Source organism: Bactrocera oleae, chromosome 6 (genome assembly GCF_042242935.1).
Source record: "Bactrocera oleae isolate idBacOlea1 chromosome 6, idBacOlea1, whole genome shotgun sequence".
In the NCBI taxonomy this organism is placed as follows: Eukaryota; Metazoa; Arthropoda; class Insecta; order Diptera; family Tephritidae; genus Bactrocera; species Bactrocera oleae.
The window spans coordinates 40507438-40524642 of NC_091540.1; the positions used below are offsets into that span (position 1 = coordinate 40507438).

General features: G+C 36.3%; 4 protein-coding genes across 4 annotated transcripts; 1 reads left to right on the plus strand and 3 right to left on the minus strand.

The window, feature by feature from the left end:
* Window positions 1-313: 313 nt before the first annotated feature.
* Window positions 314-1316, minus strand: mRpL12 (mitochondrial ribosomal protein L12). The gene is made up of 2 exons (XM_014233877.3): window positions 1194-1316; window positions 314-1135 (listed from the first exon to the last, which is right to left on the minus strand). Exon 2 carries the CDS (start codon window positions 1123-1125, stop codon window positions 574-576), a length of 552 nt encoding a protein of 183 aa, XP_014089352.2. The 5' UTR covers window positions 1126-1135; window positions 1194-1316; the 3' UTR covers window positions 314-573.
* A 16-nt stretch (window positions 1317-1332) lies between these two features.
* LOC106616942 (splicing factor C9orf78) lies at window positions 1333-2707 on the plus strand. The gene is made up of 4 exons (XM_014233876.3): window positions 1333-1589; window positions 1645-1759; window positions 1818-2316; window positions 2432-2707. The coding sequence occupies exons 1-4, from the start codon at window positions 1432-1434 to the stop codon at window positions 2608-2610; spliced, it is 951 nt and encodes a 316-aa protein (XP_014089351.2). The 5' UTR covers window positions 1333-1431; the 3' UTR covers window positions 2611-2707.
* Window positions 2708-5891: 3184 nt separating this feature from the next.
* Window positions 5892-8044, minus strand: LOC106616941 (very long chain fatty acid elongase 4). The gene is made up of 5 exons (XM_014233875.3): window positions 7791-8044; window positions 7552-7714; window positions 7308-7479; window positions 7060-7187; window positions 5892-6067 (listed from the first exon to the last, which is right to left on the minus strand). Exons 1-5 carry the CDS (start codon window positions 7955-7957, stop codon window positions 5900-5902), a joined length of 798 nt encoding a protein of 265 aa, XP_014089350.2. The 5' UTR covers window positions 7958-8044; the 3' UTR covers window positions 5892-5899.
* Window positions 8045-9409: 1365 nt separating this feature from the next.
* LOC106616945 (vanin-like protein 1) lies at window positions 9410-11393 on the minus strand. Its single transcript, XM_014233880.3, has 4 exons — window positions 11235-11393; window positions 10481-11135; window positions 9710-10424; window positions 9410-9651 (listed from the first exon to the last, which is right to left on the minus strand). The coding sequence occupies exons 1-4, from the start codon at window positions 11304-11306 to the stop codon at window positions 9450-9452; spliced, it is 1644 nt and encodes a 547-aa protein (XP_014089355.2). The 5' UTR covers window positions 11307-11393; the 3' UTR covers window positions 9410-9449.
* Window positions 11394-17205: the final 5812 nt, after the last annotated feature.

Consider the following 17205-nt stretch of genomic DNA (forward strand, 5'->3'; position numbering starts at 1 on the left):
ATATTGTTGTTGTAGTAGCGACTGAAAACATTCCTGACGTAATTTCAAAGAATGGTGCCGAATTGATAGTCCTTGGTCGGTTAATAATGCGGGTCCGTTCCGGTTACTTAGACCCGACTGACGAGGGAACGGCGAAAGTAAATATTCTTTTACGGTGGTAATCCTCATATTTTTCAAAAATAAACTTAAAGGAAATATATCTGGACCGTTAGTCATAAGTCACCTGGTTGGTTTGGTTGTTCTTGGAAGAAACTATTTGTTGTACCTAAGTGAATATATGTACGTTTTTTAATTTAGAATATAAATGTCATCATTATTTATGTTTTTTAATTTTTATTTACCGAACTATAAATGTATAATAGATATAAATGTATTACAGAAAGTGTGTATTGCAGATACTACAATAATATTTATTATATTTTAGGTAATTAAAGTTGAAAATAAAACAAAGAACTATTTTTTGTAGGCACAAATTAATGTGTGTAAAATTATGTTTGTATTTAAGAATAACGGGCGCTACATATAATACAGCTCCTCTAACTGTTCATTTAAAACTCAGCTAATGCATCAATTCTATTCAATTTCAACGACAGCGCCAGCTTTGCTTAATGCTTCCTTTAGTTTTTCTGCCTCATCTTTGGGTAAATCCTCTTTTACAATAGTTGGCGCACTTTCAACGAATTTTTTAGCCTGTACCAAATTCATGCCCTCCAAGAGATTCTTTACCTCTTTGATTAGCGCCACCTTTTGTTTTTCATCGAATTTCAGTAATTTCACTTTGAAGGCGGTCTGTACCTTCTTCGGAGCGGATTCTTCCTCATCTTCTTCAGCAGAAACTGGACGTGCTGGGCCGGCAGCAAATTGTGGCACGAAAGATGTTTCGGGTAAATTTAATTTCTTTTTAAGCAATGCACTAAGCTCAGAAACTTCAAGTAAGTTGAGTGCTGCAATACTGTTGACAAGGCTGTCCAATTTTGGGTTTGGTGGCTTGTTAGCACCCTCTGGAGGCGGGGGTACCAATTTTTCAGGGGCACCAGCCGCAGCAGGCATTGTTTCGGCCGAATACATGCGTACACGGCTACTGTGACGGGTGAATTGACGCAAAGCAAAGCGTGGGAAGTTCATATTGGGAATTCTGAAATACGTAAACTTTAATAAATTGTGTTATTAATAAAATCTCATTTAGAACTCACAAAAATGTATGTTATCACAACGTGCCTGTTATATGATCGTCGATGTTTTCAGCTGTCAAATATATAATTGCCCGTGTTTTCGTACGAATTGTTCACAATAGATGTGAGTTTCCAATTGTGAATAGTAATTGAATCGAATGAGGTAACAAAACAAAACATAAACTTTGTCAACATAAATTGCTGTCGAAAGTAAGAGAGCAAAAATAGAGTATATTTCGTTAAAATTTATAAATAAGATATGTCCGAAGAGGTGGAGGTAAAGTTGGAAAATGTGGAGGAAAAGTCGGATGTTGAAGTAGATAGTAGGAAAGTAGTTTTTAAAACGAAACCACGGAAGAATTTGCGACAAAGGAAGCCTTCGAATTCTGACGACGAAGATAAACCCGAAGAAGATATGTATGTTGAAATATTCACAATTCGAAACCAAAATATACAATTGTTCAATTTTTAGCTCTGTTTTGGAAGAAATTAAGGAGCGTCAAAAGTTGCGCCAACGTTCCCACGGAGTAAGTGTCATAGGCTTGGCGTTGGGCAAGAAATTGGCACCCGAAGAAGAAATCACCATAGTAAGTTTTTGATTTTGTAAAAGGATTGTTTAATAGTAGTTATTTACTAACATTGTAGAAAGATCCGTTTAATGTTAAAACTGGGGGGTTGGTGAATATGCAGGCGCTAAAGTCTGGAAAACTAAAAGAACCAGAAGATGCCTATGACGTAGGTATTGGAACACAATTTTCTGCGGAAACAAACAAACGTGATGAAGACGAAGAAATGATGAAATACATTGAACAAGAATTGCAAAAAAGGAAAGGTTTAGCTAAAACAAATGCTGAAAATGAAGAAGGTGATCCAAATAAGTATTTAACGCCTGAAGAAGCAGCCTTGCTCGCATTACCCGATCATCTACGTCATTCCTCCTCTAATCGTTCTGAGGAAATGTTGTCCAATCAAATGCTAAATGGTATACCAGAAGTCGATCTAGGCATTGAAGCGAAAATTAAAAATATTGAAGCAACTGAGGAGGCCAAACAAAAACTACTGCAGGATCAAAAGAATAAAAAGGATGGCCCATCACAGTTCGTGCCGACAAATATGGCAGTAAACTTTATGCAACATAATAGATGTAAGTCTATACATATATATATGTGTAATTATATATAATATAATAGTATATACTATGTTTATCATTAATTTTATTATTTAATTCATCATTATATATTATTTTGCAAAATATGCAGTTAACATAGAAGACAGCGAACAAAAACGTCGCAAACGTGATTACATAGCCCAAAATGCACAACAACAACAACAACAACAGCAGCAATCGCATTCTCAAGGCGGCGTTGTAAATGGGGTCAAGCGTGCCACAGATGATTATCATTATGATAAATTTAAGAAACAATTTCGACGTTATTAGATTGTTAAGATTATATTAAATTAACATTAATTATAGTGAAACATATAAAAGGAGAAATGTTGCTGAACTAATAAATGGTGCAACGCGTTTCCAGGAACAGTGTATATTCATTCAATATTTATGAAAGCGTTTGAAAGCTATTCGATAACAAATCAATTTTCTATGCAAGAGAATAAAAAAGCGACGTTCGTTTTATATTTGTTATCTCTCAAATATATATCATTACTATCATTATATCATCACTATATTCATGTCTAGTAATATAGTAATTTATATTTACTGTTATTGATATTCTAAAGACTATGTTAATGTCTCCTGCTCCTACGCTACTCCTCCACATCCGCTATTTCTTTTAGTGGTGTGGTTATTTCACAATAGTATAGGTAGGAAAAGGCGGCGAACTTTGATCGTTGAATGCGGATTTATTCTTAGATGTAGATTATTTTTGATGCGGTGTATAAACCTTTAATGAGGTGACTTACCATTTTGTAAGTTATTCTTTTATCATTTAAATTAAAATCGAATTCTCTTTATAAGCTTATTGAATCCTCACTCTATTTCCGGACTCTACCACAAAACATTCTAGAAATTAATTTCCATCACAATGTTCTGACTATTTTTTGTCGACTGTTTTAACTTAACAGTATATAATTATTCTGAAATGAAGTATAATGAACTTCAAACACCGGCTAAAATTTAATTTCGGTGTTGCAAGCTTTTTATTTCTTAAGCCTGTTCAAATATTTAACATTTTTTTAATCCATACCACATCTATAGAAATACTGTGTATATTATAATGTGAAATCTATCTATTTATCCCAAAGTTCTCCTACACACATAAAACCATAAAAACACTACAACGTCTGGGCAATATAATTTGCTTTATATTTAAATATGTATCGCAACGTTCGCTGTCACATACATAACCACACTCGCGCCCGCAGTTCCGTCTGCGTCCAACACTTCCGCCACTAGCAGTGCATTTACCCAGTTCATTGTGTTCAAACGATGCGACTTAATAAGTTATTCAAGCATTACCAATTCGTGCCACAAATCGAATTAAGTACGTGACTCAAATGCGACGCTCGCCACAGCCAATAAGCAGCAACTAATGTAAATATAAATAAAATAACAACAACGAAAGACCTAAAATAAAAATCAACGTTAATGTTCGGTGCAAATGGCAGGAAGCGCGACCAGAGTCCTTGCTTTGGCATACAAATATACGGACATCAATACGTTGCTCGTCTCATCAACATTTCGTAACAGTTTGGCAACTAATTAACGAAGGTTTTGTTGGAATTTCAAATTCGAATTGCTTGGATACATGCATACATACATACTCACCCACTCCCACACACTCTATTTAGTACTGGTCCGCTTTTTCGTTTGTTTTTGCATGTAATTTGCTGCCAATAAATTACATTTTTAATTTTTGGTTAGAAAAAGATCTCGGAGCTTAAACATCCTACAACATGCAATTAAGCTTGATACCTAAATATTTGAACGTATCGGCCTCTACAATAATATTATATTATTAAGTAAAGGGCCAATAATTTTGGCTTCCTCATTTTCTAACTGGACTAACAGTTAGTGAGCTCATGAAATAAAAGATAACATGTGAAAAGAAAATTAATTTATTCTTTCAGTATATTCAGTCTTCCTATTTTAGATTTATCAGCTCTTTCATTTCTCATTGGTCCAAGCAGTTTAGATCGACGAAATAACAGTCCTTGACCGGATAAAATCCAGGTCGAATCTGGTATCGTCGAACCGGCTATTGTGGGAGTTGTTATCAGATCTTTCGAACAATACGCTTATCTCTGTAAATAGAATAAAGCATTCTCAAACTGCGTCCTTAGCTATAATTTCTTCAGTATTGTGATTGCTACAGCGGTAAAAAACATTTAAAAACCTAGATCTAAGAACTGCTGCTGAGTCCATCTCCGGTCTGTTTTCATGTACCAGAATATGGGAAAAGTGGTACCCGGTAAAATTCATACGAACTGCTTTGTATACTATAAGTATCGCTTGAATAGATCTTCCTCCTAAACCGATAAATGTGGTATTCGACTCTAATTAGGAATATATAATAATAACCAGCAATTCAATAATATCTCTTCCATTGGATATTAAATTTAGAAGAGAAATCGTACTTAATACTTGCAGATAAAAGGTGACTTGCAGATTAACACAAATCTTTTACTTTGTTGTCTTTAATTTTCACAAGAAGACGCTGTAAAAATTAGTTGGTGTTTACAGAAACCTCAATTAAGGACTTTGTGGCTCTAACTGCTTCGTGGGACTTAGCTTGCCCAAGTAATGTTGAAGAAGATTATAATCAATAACATCCACAAGTTATAAGTCCAATGTTTAATTCAAAGTTTATCCCATGGCAACTAAAGTTATTCGCATTTATCAATTCGGTCCGAGAGGTGCCTTTTCTATGATCAACTAGCCAAAAGCTCTACATTTCACCTTCTCATTGACACCTCAATTCAAGTGTTGAAATATAGCGTCGCATTTAATGGACCATATGAAGACTAACGGTTTTGAAAATTTTCTAACTTTCTGGAGACATAGAGTACATGCATACATATAAACGTACCAACATCCAATCTTCTTGCTACGTAGATGAACATTACAATCGTGGAAATATTAAAATAAATTGTTTTTCGAGAAAATTAAAGGATCGTCTGTAGATGTAAGCGGCTAGACAGTGTACTACACCTTTCTCTGCTGCGCACTGCAATCTCTTATGGCTGGCAAAACTTTGCGCGTGGCGTGTGTATTCCTGCTGATTTGTGCTGATTTGATTTTCTTATAATTCTTCTTACTTAGCTTGCAAAGATTGTGGCGGCCAGGTAGTCTCACCACAAGCCTTGTAGTCAAACGCGTCTATATTCATATGTACGTATGTCTGTAGGTATTTGAGTGCTGTTGTAGTTCTTCGTGCACCAACGAAGGTCAAAGCGCAGCTAATTAGATTTTTGTTAAGCTGCAATCATTGTTGTAACTTCATTTGCGCCAACGTCATCACCATTATATCTCAACGCCTTCAATTCTGGCTTCCTTGGCTCTTTAACGTTGCTGGGAATCACTTTCAACGCTGGACATTGTGCGCTATTGTTGGGCGTCTCAATGGCAATAAAAACGTTCACACTATTCGGTGTCGAAGTTCGTTGTATGAGTACTTATGTTAAGCTCGTTGTGTGTTTTTGTGTGTACAGAAGTGCGTTTAGTGTGGGCTGTGTTGGAGAAAATTGAGAACAAGTGATGCGTTGTATATTTAATTATATTTATTTCTTTTTGTTTGATATGTTTTCACATAAAATTGTCCAAATAGAAAAAGGAGCGTGGCCATATATAGGATGGTTATGTAATTAATCCATGCGGGAAAGTCGCAGCCTCTGGCGATGGCTTGTGTGGACCAAGCGGCTCCGAAAACAAATTGCACCTAAAAATTAAGACATTCGTTATGTAGATTATTTTTATTGTTTTCTAATTTTATTTAAGAACAGGACCTTGCAACGATTACAGTTTCTAAAAATATTAAAAAGTGTTTTCTTAGAAGGACTCTCCACTTGGAGGGCTTAAGTACACTTCTTAAAGTATTTATATTTTGTACAAGAAAAAACGTAAACTTCGGTTGCACCAAAAGCTAGAATATCATTCACAAATAAAAAAATTTCCATACAAGAACTTGAGTTTGATCGTTCAGTTTGTATGGCAGCTATATGCTATAGTGTTCGTTCAGCTCGTTACGCTGATGAAAAATTAAACTATTGTCCGAATAGGTATGGAAAATCTGATATGTAAGTAAAGATTTGGTTGAACTTAGAAGTTCAAAAGTAAAACGGTGGACACAGAGTGCCCTTAGGAACAACTGTTAACACTATTTTTAACTTATAGATTTTAGAAGAAAAATTAATCCATATGACAGTGATCTGATGGCTCTCTCTTCTGTTTTGCGCTATGACTTAATAAACAGTTCTTATTTTCAGATTTTATTTTCCATTTAAAGAAAGCTATTGTTCTAACATTGTCTGTTGAATGATCTATGTATCATCATTGTTATGGGTATACAACGTATTCCGTTACGGTGGAGTTTTCCAAAAATAGGAAATGGAAATCTGAGGACCTCTCAGATTTAAAAATTCTTCAAATAGGTATTAGACCAATAGATGTAGTCCAACAAGAACTAATGAGAAGCAAAAGCAAATAGTTAATCTAAAATTATTTGTATAAAATGAACCGACAACGTTTTTTGTCAAAAGTATTATATCGGCTGCTGAGTACATTCCTGATCACTCTAATTCAGCGGCCGAATACGCGAAGACTCCCTACAAACACATTTTGAAACTGTCTAACACTGTAGAAGATATCCGAGGCCCTAAAGGCAGTCATAATTTAATAAATAAATGATACCAGTATAGGTGCAAAACTTACCAATTGCAAAGTCGTTAGATATTTTTTCCACCATAGGAATTTTTGCACGTTGGGACCAAGTGCGCTTAGACCATAATAACTGTACATAATGACATGTATGAAAGAATTAATCATCGACGGCACTATTGCTACGGGGAATTAAAGAAAAATACATATTTTCATATTTAAATTTATCGTTGCTCGAGCTTCAACCACTATAACATTAATGATACACTAGAAACATATAGAGAGAGAGCACTTGCACTTACTCGAACCGGTGGGCACCCACTTGATAGCGATCCACCAGAGTGGAAACATGGTGCTGTGATGATAAACATGAAGGAATGTCAGTTGCGTCTGCTTTTTGCGCAAAATGAAGAAAATAGTGTCGGAGAACTCCAGCAGCTTGGATATATAGAACAACCAAATAGCAGCAGCAATCTGCGTAAGACAAACGAAGGGGATCGAAAACAGTACAATAACAGTAATTTCACGCAAACACATTTAACACACCTTCAGTTCCTCCTTAGAGTATAACTCGCGACACGGTTGACACCAGAAGTTGTATTTCAAGCGCACGCCATTGATGAGCAGCTCCTTGAAAATGTGCGCATTCAGCAGAGCCAAGAGAAAGTTGTAGAGCAGAAGCAATGGCCTGAGTTTAAGGGGTTTGCGTCTGCGAAAGTGATTAAAGTAATTAAAGTGTTGCTGTACTTGTGCTGTGTTCTTTTGCTAGTTTGTGTTTGTACCACCTTTGCATCCATTGCGGCAGATAGCGCACCAGCAGCAGGTACAAGGCCACCAACGCCAAGACATCAGCGAATGAATCCACCAGAAGCGACTTTTGGGTGCGCTTGTCCGCCAGGTGGGCGTAGGGAAATTTTGTGTCATTCAAATTGAAGAGCTGGAGCAATAACATGCTTCTTAGTTGGTTTTAAATATATTTATTATTTTTATTTTTGTTTTAATTTTTTATTTTCCGTCACTGCAACCTGAAACGCTCGCGTCTAGATACTTTTTTGTATTAAATATCTGAAAATATTTGTAGAGTGCTTTTATAGTGCTCATATTTCTCTAAAGTTAACATTTTATTTTTAAAGTCTTTCGCTCGCATTCGTATTTAGTCTTGCGTATCGGCTAGAAACCCCTCGGACGAAATTACCAATTTTGGTCTGCTTTTTGTTACGCAAACACATTTGAGTTACAACAGCGTCCTTGACCTTGACCAAAATGTCATTCGAATATGAATGAATAGCAGCCGAATTAAATGTAAGACTTTTATCGATACCCAAAATACCTTTGGTCAGTATTGGATGCAACGATGCGTAAATTATGAAAAATACCACAAAACTATGGAGCGAGTTTCTCCACCTTACAATAAGTCATGTCAAATCTAACATATTAAAGAAATTAAAAACTTTAGGACCATTGTAAATTTTAAGTGCATAATTATCGATTATATGGCTCTTTATAAGTAGAACCAGTGTTATGTGTTAAGAGTTATTTATTTTCGTGACAATCTATCGTAAATTAGAGGACACGAATTGATCTACCTAAGCCATAAAAGCAGAAAGCATTATTAGTCGGTTCCCTAGCTTGCGAGAGCTGATAGAAGCTCTACGTGATGATAATTTTCATTAACAGATTTATATTTGCTTTGCTTTTTTTTTGGAATATAATTTGAGCTGACTAGTGGTTTATTTGTAATGTAATGTTTACTTTTTACCTTATCCTCTATCATTATTTCCTCATTACTTCTTGAAATTATTAGAGGTTATGTAGCTTCAAATCAAATACAAATCTTGATATGTGCGCTTCCATAACCTCTTAAATTTATTTTCCCAAATCGGATAATATACACCTTGACTGAACCAATTTTTTTGATTTAGATCAGTAACCCTAACATTCTTATGTATGTTGGATAATATTGGAAATGGATTTCGTGATCCCTAGGTTTAAGGCTGGCTTTTAACAACAGTGTCCGCTCACAGAGTAATTTGATTCAAAGAATTTAAGAAGAGTCTAATAAAGTCCACTCTGCAAAAGATTTTTTATTTTTGAAATGAAGCTCCCAAAGTATGTCTAATTTGAAGAAAGATGGGTATATTTTCTGGAGAGCCTTACGCATTTCGTAATATTTTTCTCATTCTAATTTTTCTAGCAGATGGCAAATCTATTTTAATATATGTTTAAAATGAAAGCTTTTGAATATATTCTTCTTTACTTTAAGTTCCCACGGTTTCTTTTGTCTAAGACAATAAGCCTAAAATTCCTAACCGAATTTTGGAAGGATCAGTTGAATCAATCTTGCGCGTAGCTTACCAAAAAAGAGCTTTCCAAATGTATTTAAGTAGAAATATAGGTTATTCAATTATATTATCTGCATTTTCATATGTATTTATTTAATACTTTTAAAAATAATTATAAATTCTTATATATAAAAGATCTATAGCATATGTTCCAATCCAGAGTAGGACACTTGATAAAAGTATTAACATAGAGCTGCCATATTTGGGTGCCGACGATGAATTGTCATAGTAATTGGCGTATATGCCAAAAGCCAGAAGATTGTCCGCAGAAGCTTTTAACTCTATTGCAGCCTCATATGATTTGCTGAAAAATTTATTAAGTCTATATATATACAATACTAAATGAAAATGGAAAAATATACCCCTTATCAGCGAGGTTCCACGCCACCTGAGCTGGTTGCAGGGAATAAAAGCTCAAGTCGAGTGTATTTGGCATAATCAACAAACGTTCGCTGCTTTGAAAGCTCCCTTCGATTTGCAAACGTTTGAAAGCAAACTTCGGCATTATTGTCGTATTCGTAGGAAATAAGAGACCACAGCTCGAGACTGTGTCATCGGTGCAAGCATATATAGCACAAATGGCTACATCGCTGTACTGCTCCTTCTGATACGAACGCTGACCAGTGAAGACGCCAAAGCGGTATTGGTAAGCATCAGAGATGGTGCCATTGCCGTAATAATTTTCTGTAGTTGTTGTTTCGGCAATCAGACTGCAGCAGAGAGTTTCGTCACAGAGCTCCACTGAAATCACGGAAGAAGAGTTTAACTGCAGTAGCTGTGAGTTGAAGTTATTCAACTGTGGATCGCGCAGTAATCTAATTCCGGTTTGGGGTTGTGCTGTAGCTGCAGTGCGTGTCTTTGGTGTAGTGGTATGCAGGATACTTTTTCCAGCAAATTTCGGCACTTTCGCCACATAGATTTGGCGCACGCCTTTATTGCCGATCATGGTAGAAACTAAGCTACCACTACTACCGGCATAAATGCCTGAACCAGTGGCCCCTGACTGCGGATAACTGGCGCCGGCGGCGAGTAGCGTGACATTGTTGCCCCAAGCCCACGATTGTTGCAGCTGAACAGCTGAAATGTAATAGTTTATATCGCAATTCGTACCGTGGAAGGTAATCAGTGCTCACCTGTTAGAAATGGCGTTTCGGAGTAAAACATACTGGTGAATATGATATTCCTAATGCCGTATTTAGCGACCAATTCCTCGGCTGGCGTGTAAAAGAGCAAATCAAAGCATATAAAGTGTGCAAAACGCACGCCAAAATCCGTATCGAATATTGCGAATTCGGGCTGATAAGTTGTATTTTTCCGCTCTACATAGATATTCACCTTGCGATAACGCGATATGACACGTCCCTCTCGATCGAATACCACATTCGTATTGTATATATTTAAGTCATCTGTGGCACAAGGCCGTGGATCTATGGCTGCGTTGGCTGCACAATTTTCCTTCTCTGTTAAATTAATGATCACATATTTGCGATTGTCTCGGGCTGCGCAGGAAAGCGTGATCAAATAGTGTTCATAGCGACTGCTTTGATTAGCTAGCAGACACGGTATGACAGCTTCTTCAGGTGCTGGTACATAGGTAGTATCAAATTCATTGTTAAGTGTTCTCTCTGGAAAGACTACAATATCCGTCTCCAGTGCCTCAGGTGATGAGAGTATCTCTATGTACGCATCTGTGTGTTTGGCAATCAATTGCTCGGTTGTTAGGCCGATAAAGTCTGGCCGAAATTCAACTACGCCAGCAACAAAGTGGGAATCTTTGATGTCTGAGGCCTATAAGAAGTGTTCGTTAAGCTTACTTTATTCTTCAATAATCTTATCTTGATGACTTGCTACAGTACCGTCAGACAATTGGATGAAAGTAGTTCTTACCTGGATACCAAATGCCTGAAGCGCAACGCCGAGCAAACAGCTGAGGAAAATATTTGCGTACAATGGTCTCATGTTTTGTAAAAATTCCAGCCAATTGCCTCGATTCCGGCTGTCAAACTACTAACCCCATCACACTACTTTCGTAGCATTAGTTGTAGTCTCTTGATTTCATTCGTTTTATTTATTTATTTTCACTTTGATGTATTTCGCTCTCTTTCATGCTCTTTCACTTTTATTACCTGAGATCTCTTAATTTTTTACGATGCGATAGTAATTGATGTTATAATGATTACGTGCTTAATCTTCATATGTGTATAACTACTTTCCTGATAACGGTATAACATACAATTAATTTAGATTTCTACGATTTAATTTTCAATTTGTTTTGCGACCGATTTTGAAGGTGTGTTTTGTATTGAGCTGATCCATAACGTTACGAGAACTCTTTCCTTTACAGCAGAGATGAATAAGTGACTTGTATGACACAAGTTTTCCACGATTTCTTTCCGCATAGAGTGTGTTCTTCATATAAATATCTAGGGTAAGGCTTTTTTATGAGCCAAATCTACTATAACTATATAGTATATACCTATATAGAGAACTTATATATTTTTAAGGATTCAGGTATAAACGTCCCTTTGAGTCGAAATTTTTCGGTAAAATAAAGTAAAGTAAGGTAATAAAGTTCAGAGGTTGGATGTCGTCTGTCAAATGCTTCGACTACTTCAATATAGTCGGGAGCTGCAACCACAAGCGACAGGGATTGTCGATAATTTTTATACCCTCAACAGCGAAGGAAACGTCGGAGACCCTATAAATTATTTATATATAAATGGGAGCTGGTCCCTCAGTTTTAAGATATCGATATGAAATTTTGTTCAGGTCCTTTTCTCACCAGCAACCTTAAACACCTACTCTCCTGTACATATCCACAGTAGTTTACATAATTTTTTATGCACGCGGCAGCTTGGCAATTTCTTGTAACTTTTTTTGTGGCTCGTAAATCAATGATGCGGTTAAAATGTTTTTACGCTTGAAAAGAAATTCAAAACTATCCGTAAACCATGTAAAAAATAACGTTCACGCATATACATCCATGGCACGTAAGCTGTGAAGAAGGGGGAAAGCGGAAGGAAAATCGGCAAAAGGAATATAAATAGCAACAGCTACGGCGGAGTTGAGCATTTCAATTCCTGTAGGATAATTTGGCAAGCGTGTATAGAGTACTTAAAAGGGCAAACAAAGTATTGGAAAGCGCGCCGAAAGAAAGCTGGATCACTGGTGATTTGAGCGCTATTCCGCGCAGTAGGGTTGCCATTCAGAGGATTTAAAAAATAATAATCGCTGCATAAAAAAGACTAAACTCATTTAGCGTTTGAAATTTGCAATTATTTGCCTTTAACTGATAAAATCTCTGAAAAAACTTTCTTATGGGCACTAATTACCGTTATATTGCCAAAGCAACACTGCATGTACGCCATTTCCAGAAACACCTTCATAGCAACCGTTTTTTTTCTTATCGTTTGACTTTAAGAGTTTCTTGAACATTTTTTTCATCACTCTTGCCAAATTTTCATTGCTAGCTGTCAGCTGAATGCTAGTGCAGTTTCAACGTTTGCCAAAGGCAATCATGAAACACCATACAAAATTACTACATTTTGAGGCAGTTATTTACTTTTGCAGCAAGCACAGCTGCGTCTGCCATTCGCAATAAAAATAAAAATGCAGACGAAAAGATGTACTCGTCGCGGCTCCGAGTACCAATGTTTCCATAAACTCTTTTATATACCGAGTGCTATTTGTAGATGTGTATTTGTGTACGCAAGTACCGGCTGATAGTAGGAAGCGACTGTGCCTTTGGAAAATTAGAAAAATATTTGCCAATTTGGCAAAGCTGTCAGACGCGAAATTCGTAATAAGAAAAAGAAATTGCAAAAATAAAAGAAACTTTCTTAAAAATGTACGAAACAGAAGCAACGATAGTCGCTGTTGTTGCTATGGCTTGAAGTTGTTAAAAATCTACACAATACTTGTAGTTATGGCATGTAGCGAAAAAATCTGAAATGTGTGTCTAAAGAGAGGGCGATAATTTAAAGAGCAGTGACGATACTGATCAAAACCTATGATAACAGCGAAGAGAAATTTGGCTACGAACGAATACCTGGACTCAGCAATAGCATTCAAGTATAACTCGGTAAGCAGTCGTTGCCATTAACAGGTCGAGCGCAAAGTAAAGATCCAGCTAAAAATTTCGTTGCTAAGATAAATCTTAATGTGCTAAAGAATCAGAGAACAATGCAGAGGTTAAATATCTTTGAAGACTAGACAACTTCCGCTTAGGAGACCTATCATTTGCGCATATGACTAAAGACAATTTAGTTAAGTTTTTCTACTGAACTATAAGCAAGTGATTGCGATACCAAAGAGACTGTTGTATTACTTTTGTAATGAAAGTTATGATTTCTTTATAATTTTTTTTATATATGAATACTCCGCTTGGTAGTTGTGTGGCCTTCGTATGGTTGTTGCTAGCTCCGGGGCGACCGATATAAAAGGAAATTTTTGATGTGAATCGGAACTGGTATCGCATTCTGGTTCGGCGTATTAGAAGGCAGTCAATTTCCTATAGTAGTCGATGGACACATTTACTTGACTGTTTTAAGAAGACCGCTCAGCTCCGTTAAATATATATGCACTTACATAGATTTATATATACAACGTAATTATCCTCTAAGTAGACGGGAATTTGCTGAAAGTAAACGCAGTAAAAAACCACCATAAAGCCTCAATGTGTACAAAGTCAATTAAAATTTATTTAATTAAAAACAATAACAAAAACTCCCAAATACCAAAAAGCCCACAAATTCACTTTGGGCTTAATTGTGTTAATTGAATTGAATATTTAGTGCCTAAATATTAGTGCGTGCAACCAACAACAAAATTCACGCAGCAATTTGTTTTCATACAAAAAGTGTAGCCAAATCAAGGCTGAAAATGTTTGAAAATTCAATTGAAAATGCATAGAGCTATTAAGTCGGTCAGTTTTGTGTAAACAAAACAGTTTGAGGCGGTATATTGTAATGGAATTGGGATTTAATTTTTAATTTATGTGCGAAGGTGTGTATATATGCACATTTACTCCCTTAGTTGCATGGTACGGGTATAAATCGCGATTAAGTTTCAGTTACATACGGTCTTGTTTAAGGAGCAATGTTTTCTATAAATTTTAAATTTTACTCACATAGCTTTCTAAAGATGACATTTTCAGAGAGTTTGAAGAAAGTTTCATTTCGCTAGAATGAATTTTTATGGTGTGCTAATTTAATATTTTTTCACCAAAATCTATGTATCTACCTAAAGGTTTAAGGACAAGCTTAATATAAGTTATGGTATTACTTTTACTATTAATAATAAAATGTATTCAATATAAAACAATTTTTTTTTAATTAAGCTGATCAACATAAAGATGTACAATAAAAGATGTTGCCTACCTTTAGGCACATTGAATTAATTATAATAACGCACTAAAGTTTTTAATTATCTTTGTTTAGCAAGATATTCAAGGATAATATTTATAATAGAAATGTTTCCGAACATGAGGTGTGTTTGAAAAGTTAGGTGAGTCACCTCAAGAAAAATATGTGTAAGCGGCAATTTTTTTCTTAAGAAGATCGTGAAAACAGCAATAACGCAACTTATGCTTACCAATAAACTATGCTTTTATAACTGTATCCAGAGAATATTGCTCCCGTCATAATTTTCTACTACCAAAACGGAAGAGTTTGATGGGTATCTTCGGTTTTTTAACGAGATTTGATGCCGAACCAACTGCAGTTTAAATTTTGTTTGTACTTAAAGAGTTGCTATAAATAAGTATTTGATGTTAGAAAAAGAAATGTGTATTTCAGTAATATCAAAATATAATCCGTGAGATGCGATTGCAACAAACAAACACACTCTCATCTCCTCATACCTATGCAACTATGGTACGTGTCACAATTCACCATTTAAGATTCAGCCTATTTGAACACCGATCAGGACCGCGATTTGTGTGTGGGTGTAGGCACATGTCATCAGCTAAAAGTTAGAAAAGAGATAACCTTTTCCTTTTGGCACCATTTCTATTTATAATTACATATGTATGCAGTTCTGTGTGTTCGTTCAGTTAGCTGATGGAGGACACATCACGTAGCTCCGGTTAATTTATTTATTTATTGCTTGCTATTGCCGCTCAAAGGAACAAACATGGTGCAGGTTTACAAATAGCTCGAATTTCAACATACAGACGCACCAACTTGGTAAGCAAAAGCGTGTGCCCAAACAATGGTGGCGCGTGTGCGTCCACCAAATATGTCTGGCAGCCGCATTATTCCTCGTAACCGCCACTCCGCTGCCAAACTCATCGCCAGGATATCGACTTTGAGGTGCTAGCCAAGCGACACGCAGCCACGAAACACTTGGCGAGAAAACAAAAAGCCAAAGCCGATTGGCGTCCATTCAAGCGGCGTAAAACGGTTTAGTGTCAGCGACGACAGCGACAGCGTGCAACAATCAGAATCGTAGTTAGCCGGTATTAGCCTGTCTAAATGTAGGGATTTTTCGGCTTTTGCCCTTTATTGCCGGGCGTATGCGTCTTTCATTCCTTTATTTGCTTGTTGTTGTTTTCGTGTTTGTAATTTGTTGTTACCGCCTTTATATGCGGCTTCCGCCAGCCATTGCGTATGCCAACTCTGCCTGACTGTTGATTCTTTTATTGTTCGCAAGCGCAGCTACAACTTTTCCCATTAGCACATTTCGTTTGTTTGTTTGTTTGTAGTTGTATGAATTGGTCGGACACAAGATTTTCTCCCAAACGCGTGACCGCTCTCTCCTTTCATTTGCTCTCTTTACTCCGAAAACTGAAGCTTTCGAGTGCTTTCGCGCGCTCTTAAGCTGTGATTTCGCATTTCATATTTACTCTTTCGTTTTATCTATTTTCTACAACTCAAATCCTTGGCTGTTGTTTGGTCTGTCGCATTTAAATCGTTTAGTGGTAGATTTTACTTTGTAATTATATTATTTAATATTCAGTTGAAAAGTTCTCGGTAAGTAAGTAAGTTTTCGTTCGCATACAAATTAATTCAATGCATTAGTAATTCCACACAGCATTTACTTACACATTCACCGATCTACATACGTTTATAAATATGCATGTGTGTGCGTGTTTGAGGGTGTTGCTTCAAGTATTGCTTCAATCTGGTAGTGCGAAAGGGCAAAAGTTGGCGGTCGGTAAGTTTCACTAGAGTTGGTGAGTTGGAGAATCGTGTAACGGTTTAAGTATGTAATGTTTGGTTTGTTGCCCCATTGTTTTACATCGACTACACTTCATACGGATTAGTGTGAGAGTGTGTATTATCTAACGGAGAATATCACTATACATTGAATGAATACTTACGCTTGAACTAATCTTACTTGTTTTTTTACTGAAAAAAGACACCACGATCAGCAGCGAAAGAATGGAAAGGACTGTACGCGCAAAAAGGTTTAAGATTTAATTGATATAATATCTATTACATTAGATTACTATCCAAAATTAATTTGAACAAGTTACTCGAACTTGTGGACCTTGGTATGTTGACTTTCCTGTCATACGCTGATAACATCCGACACTTGTTAGTTCAGAAATCGGCCGCATTAATGTAGCAACGAGCAATATTGTCTTTCACAGAGAAGCTCTAACACCTTCTTAGACTCTTTTCGTGAGAATGGTCGAAATGCCTCTTTGTCTGCCTTGACTATGACCATCAGAACAGCCGATTATTATAGGAGTATGATGTCAATGTCAATGACAATACCTAACTTGCCCCCAGGCGGCAGGCGGAGTCTAAGGACTTGATCAACAACAAAATTTTGTTCATTGGTAATCTCGATGACTTTGATTGAGTTAGTCGATTCAGCTAACAAGAGGACGAAATTTAAAAATTCGCCTATC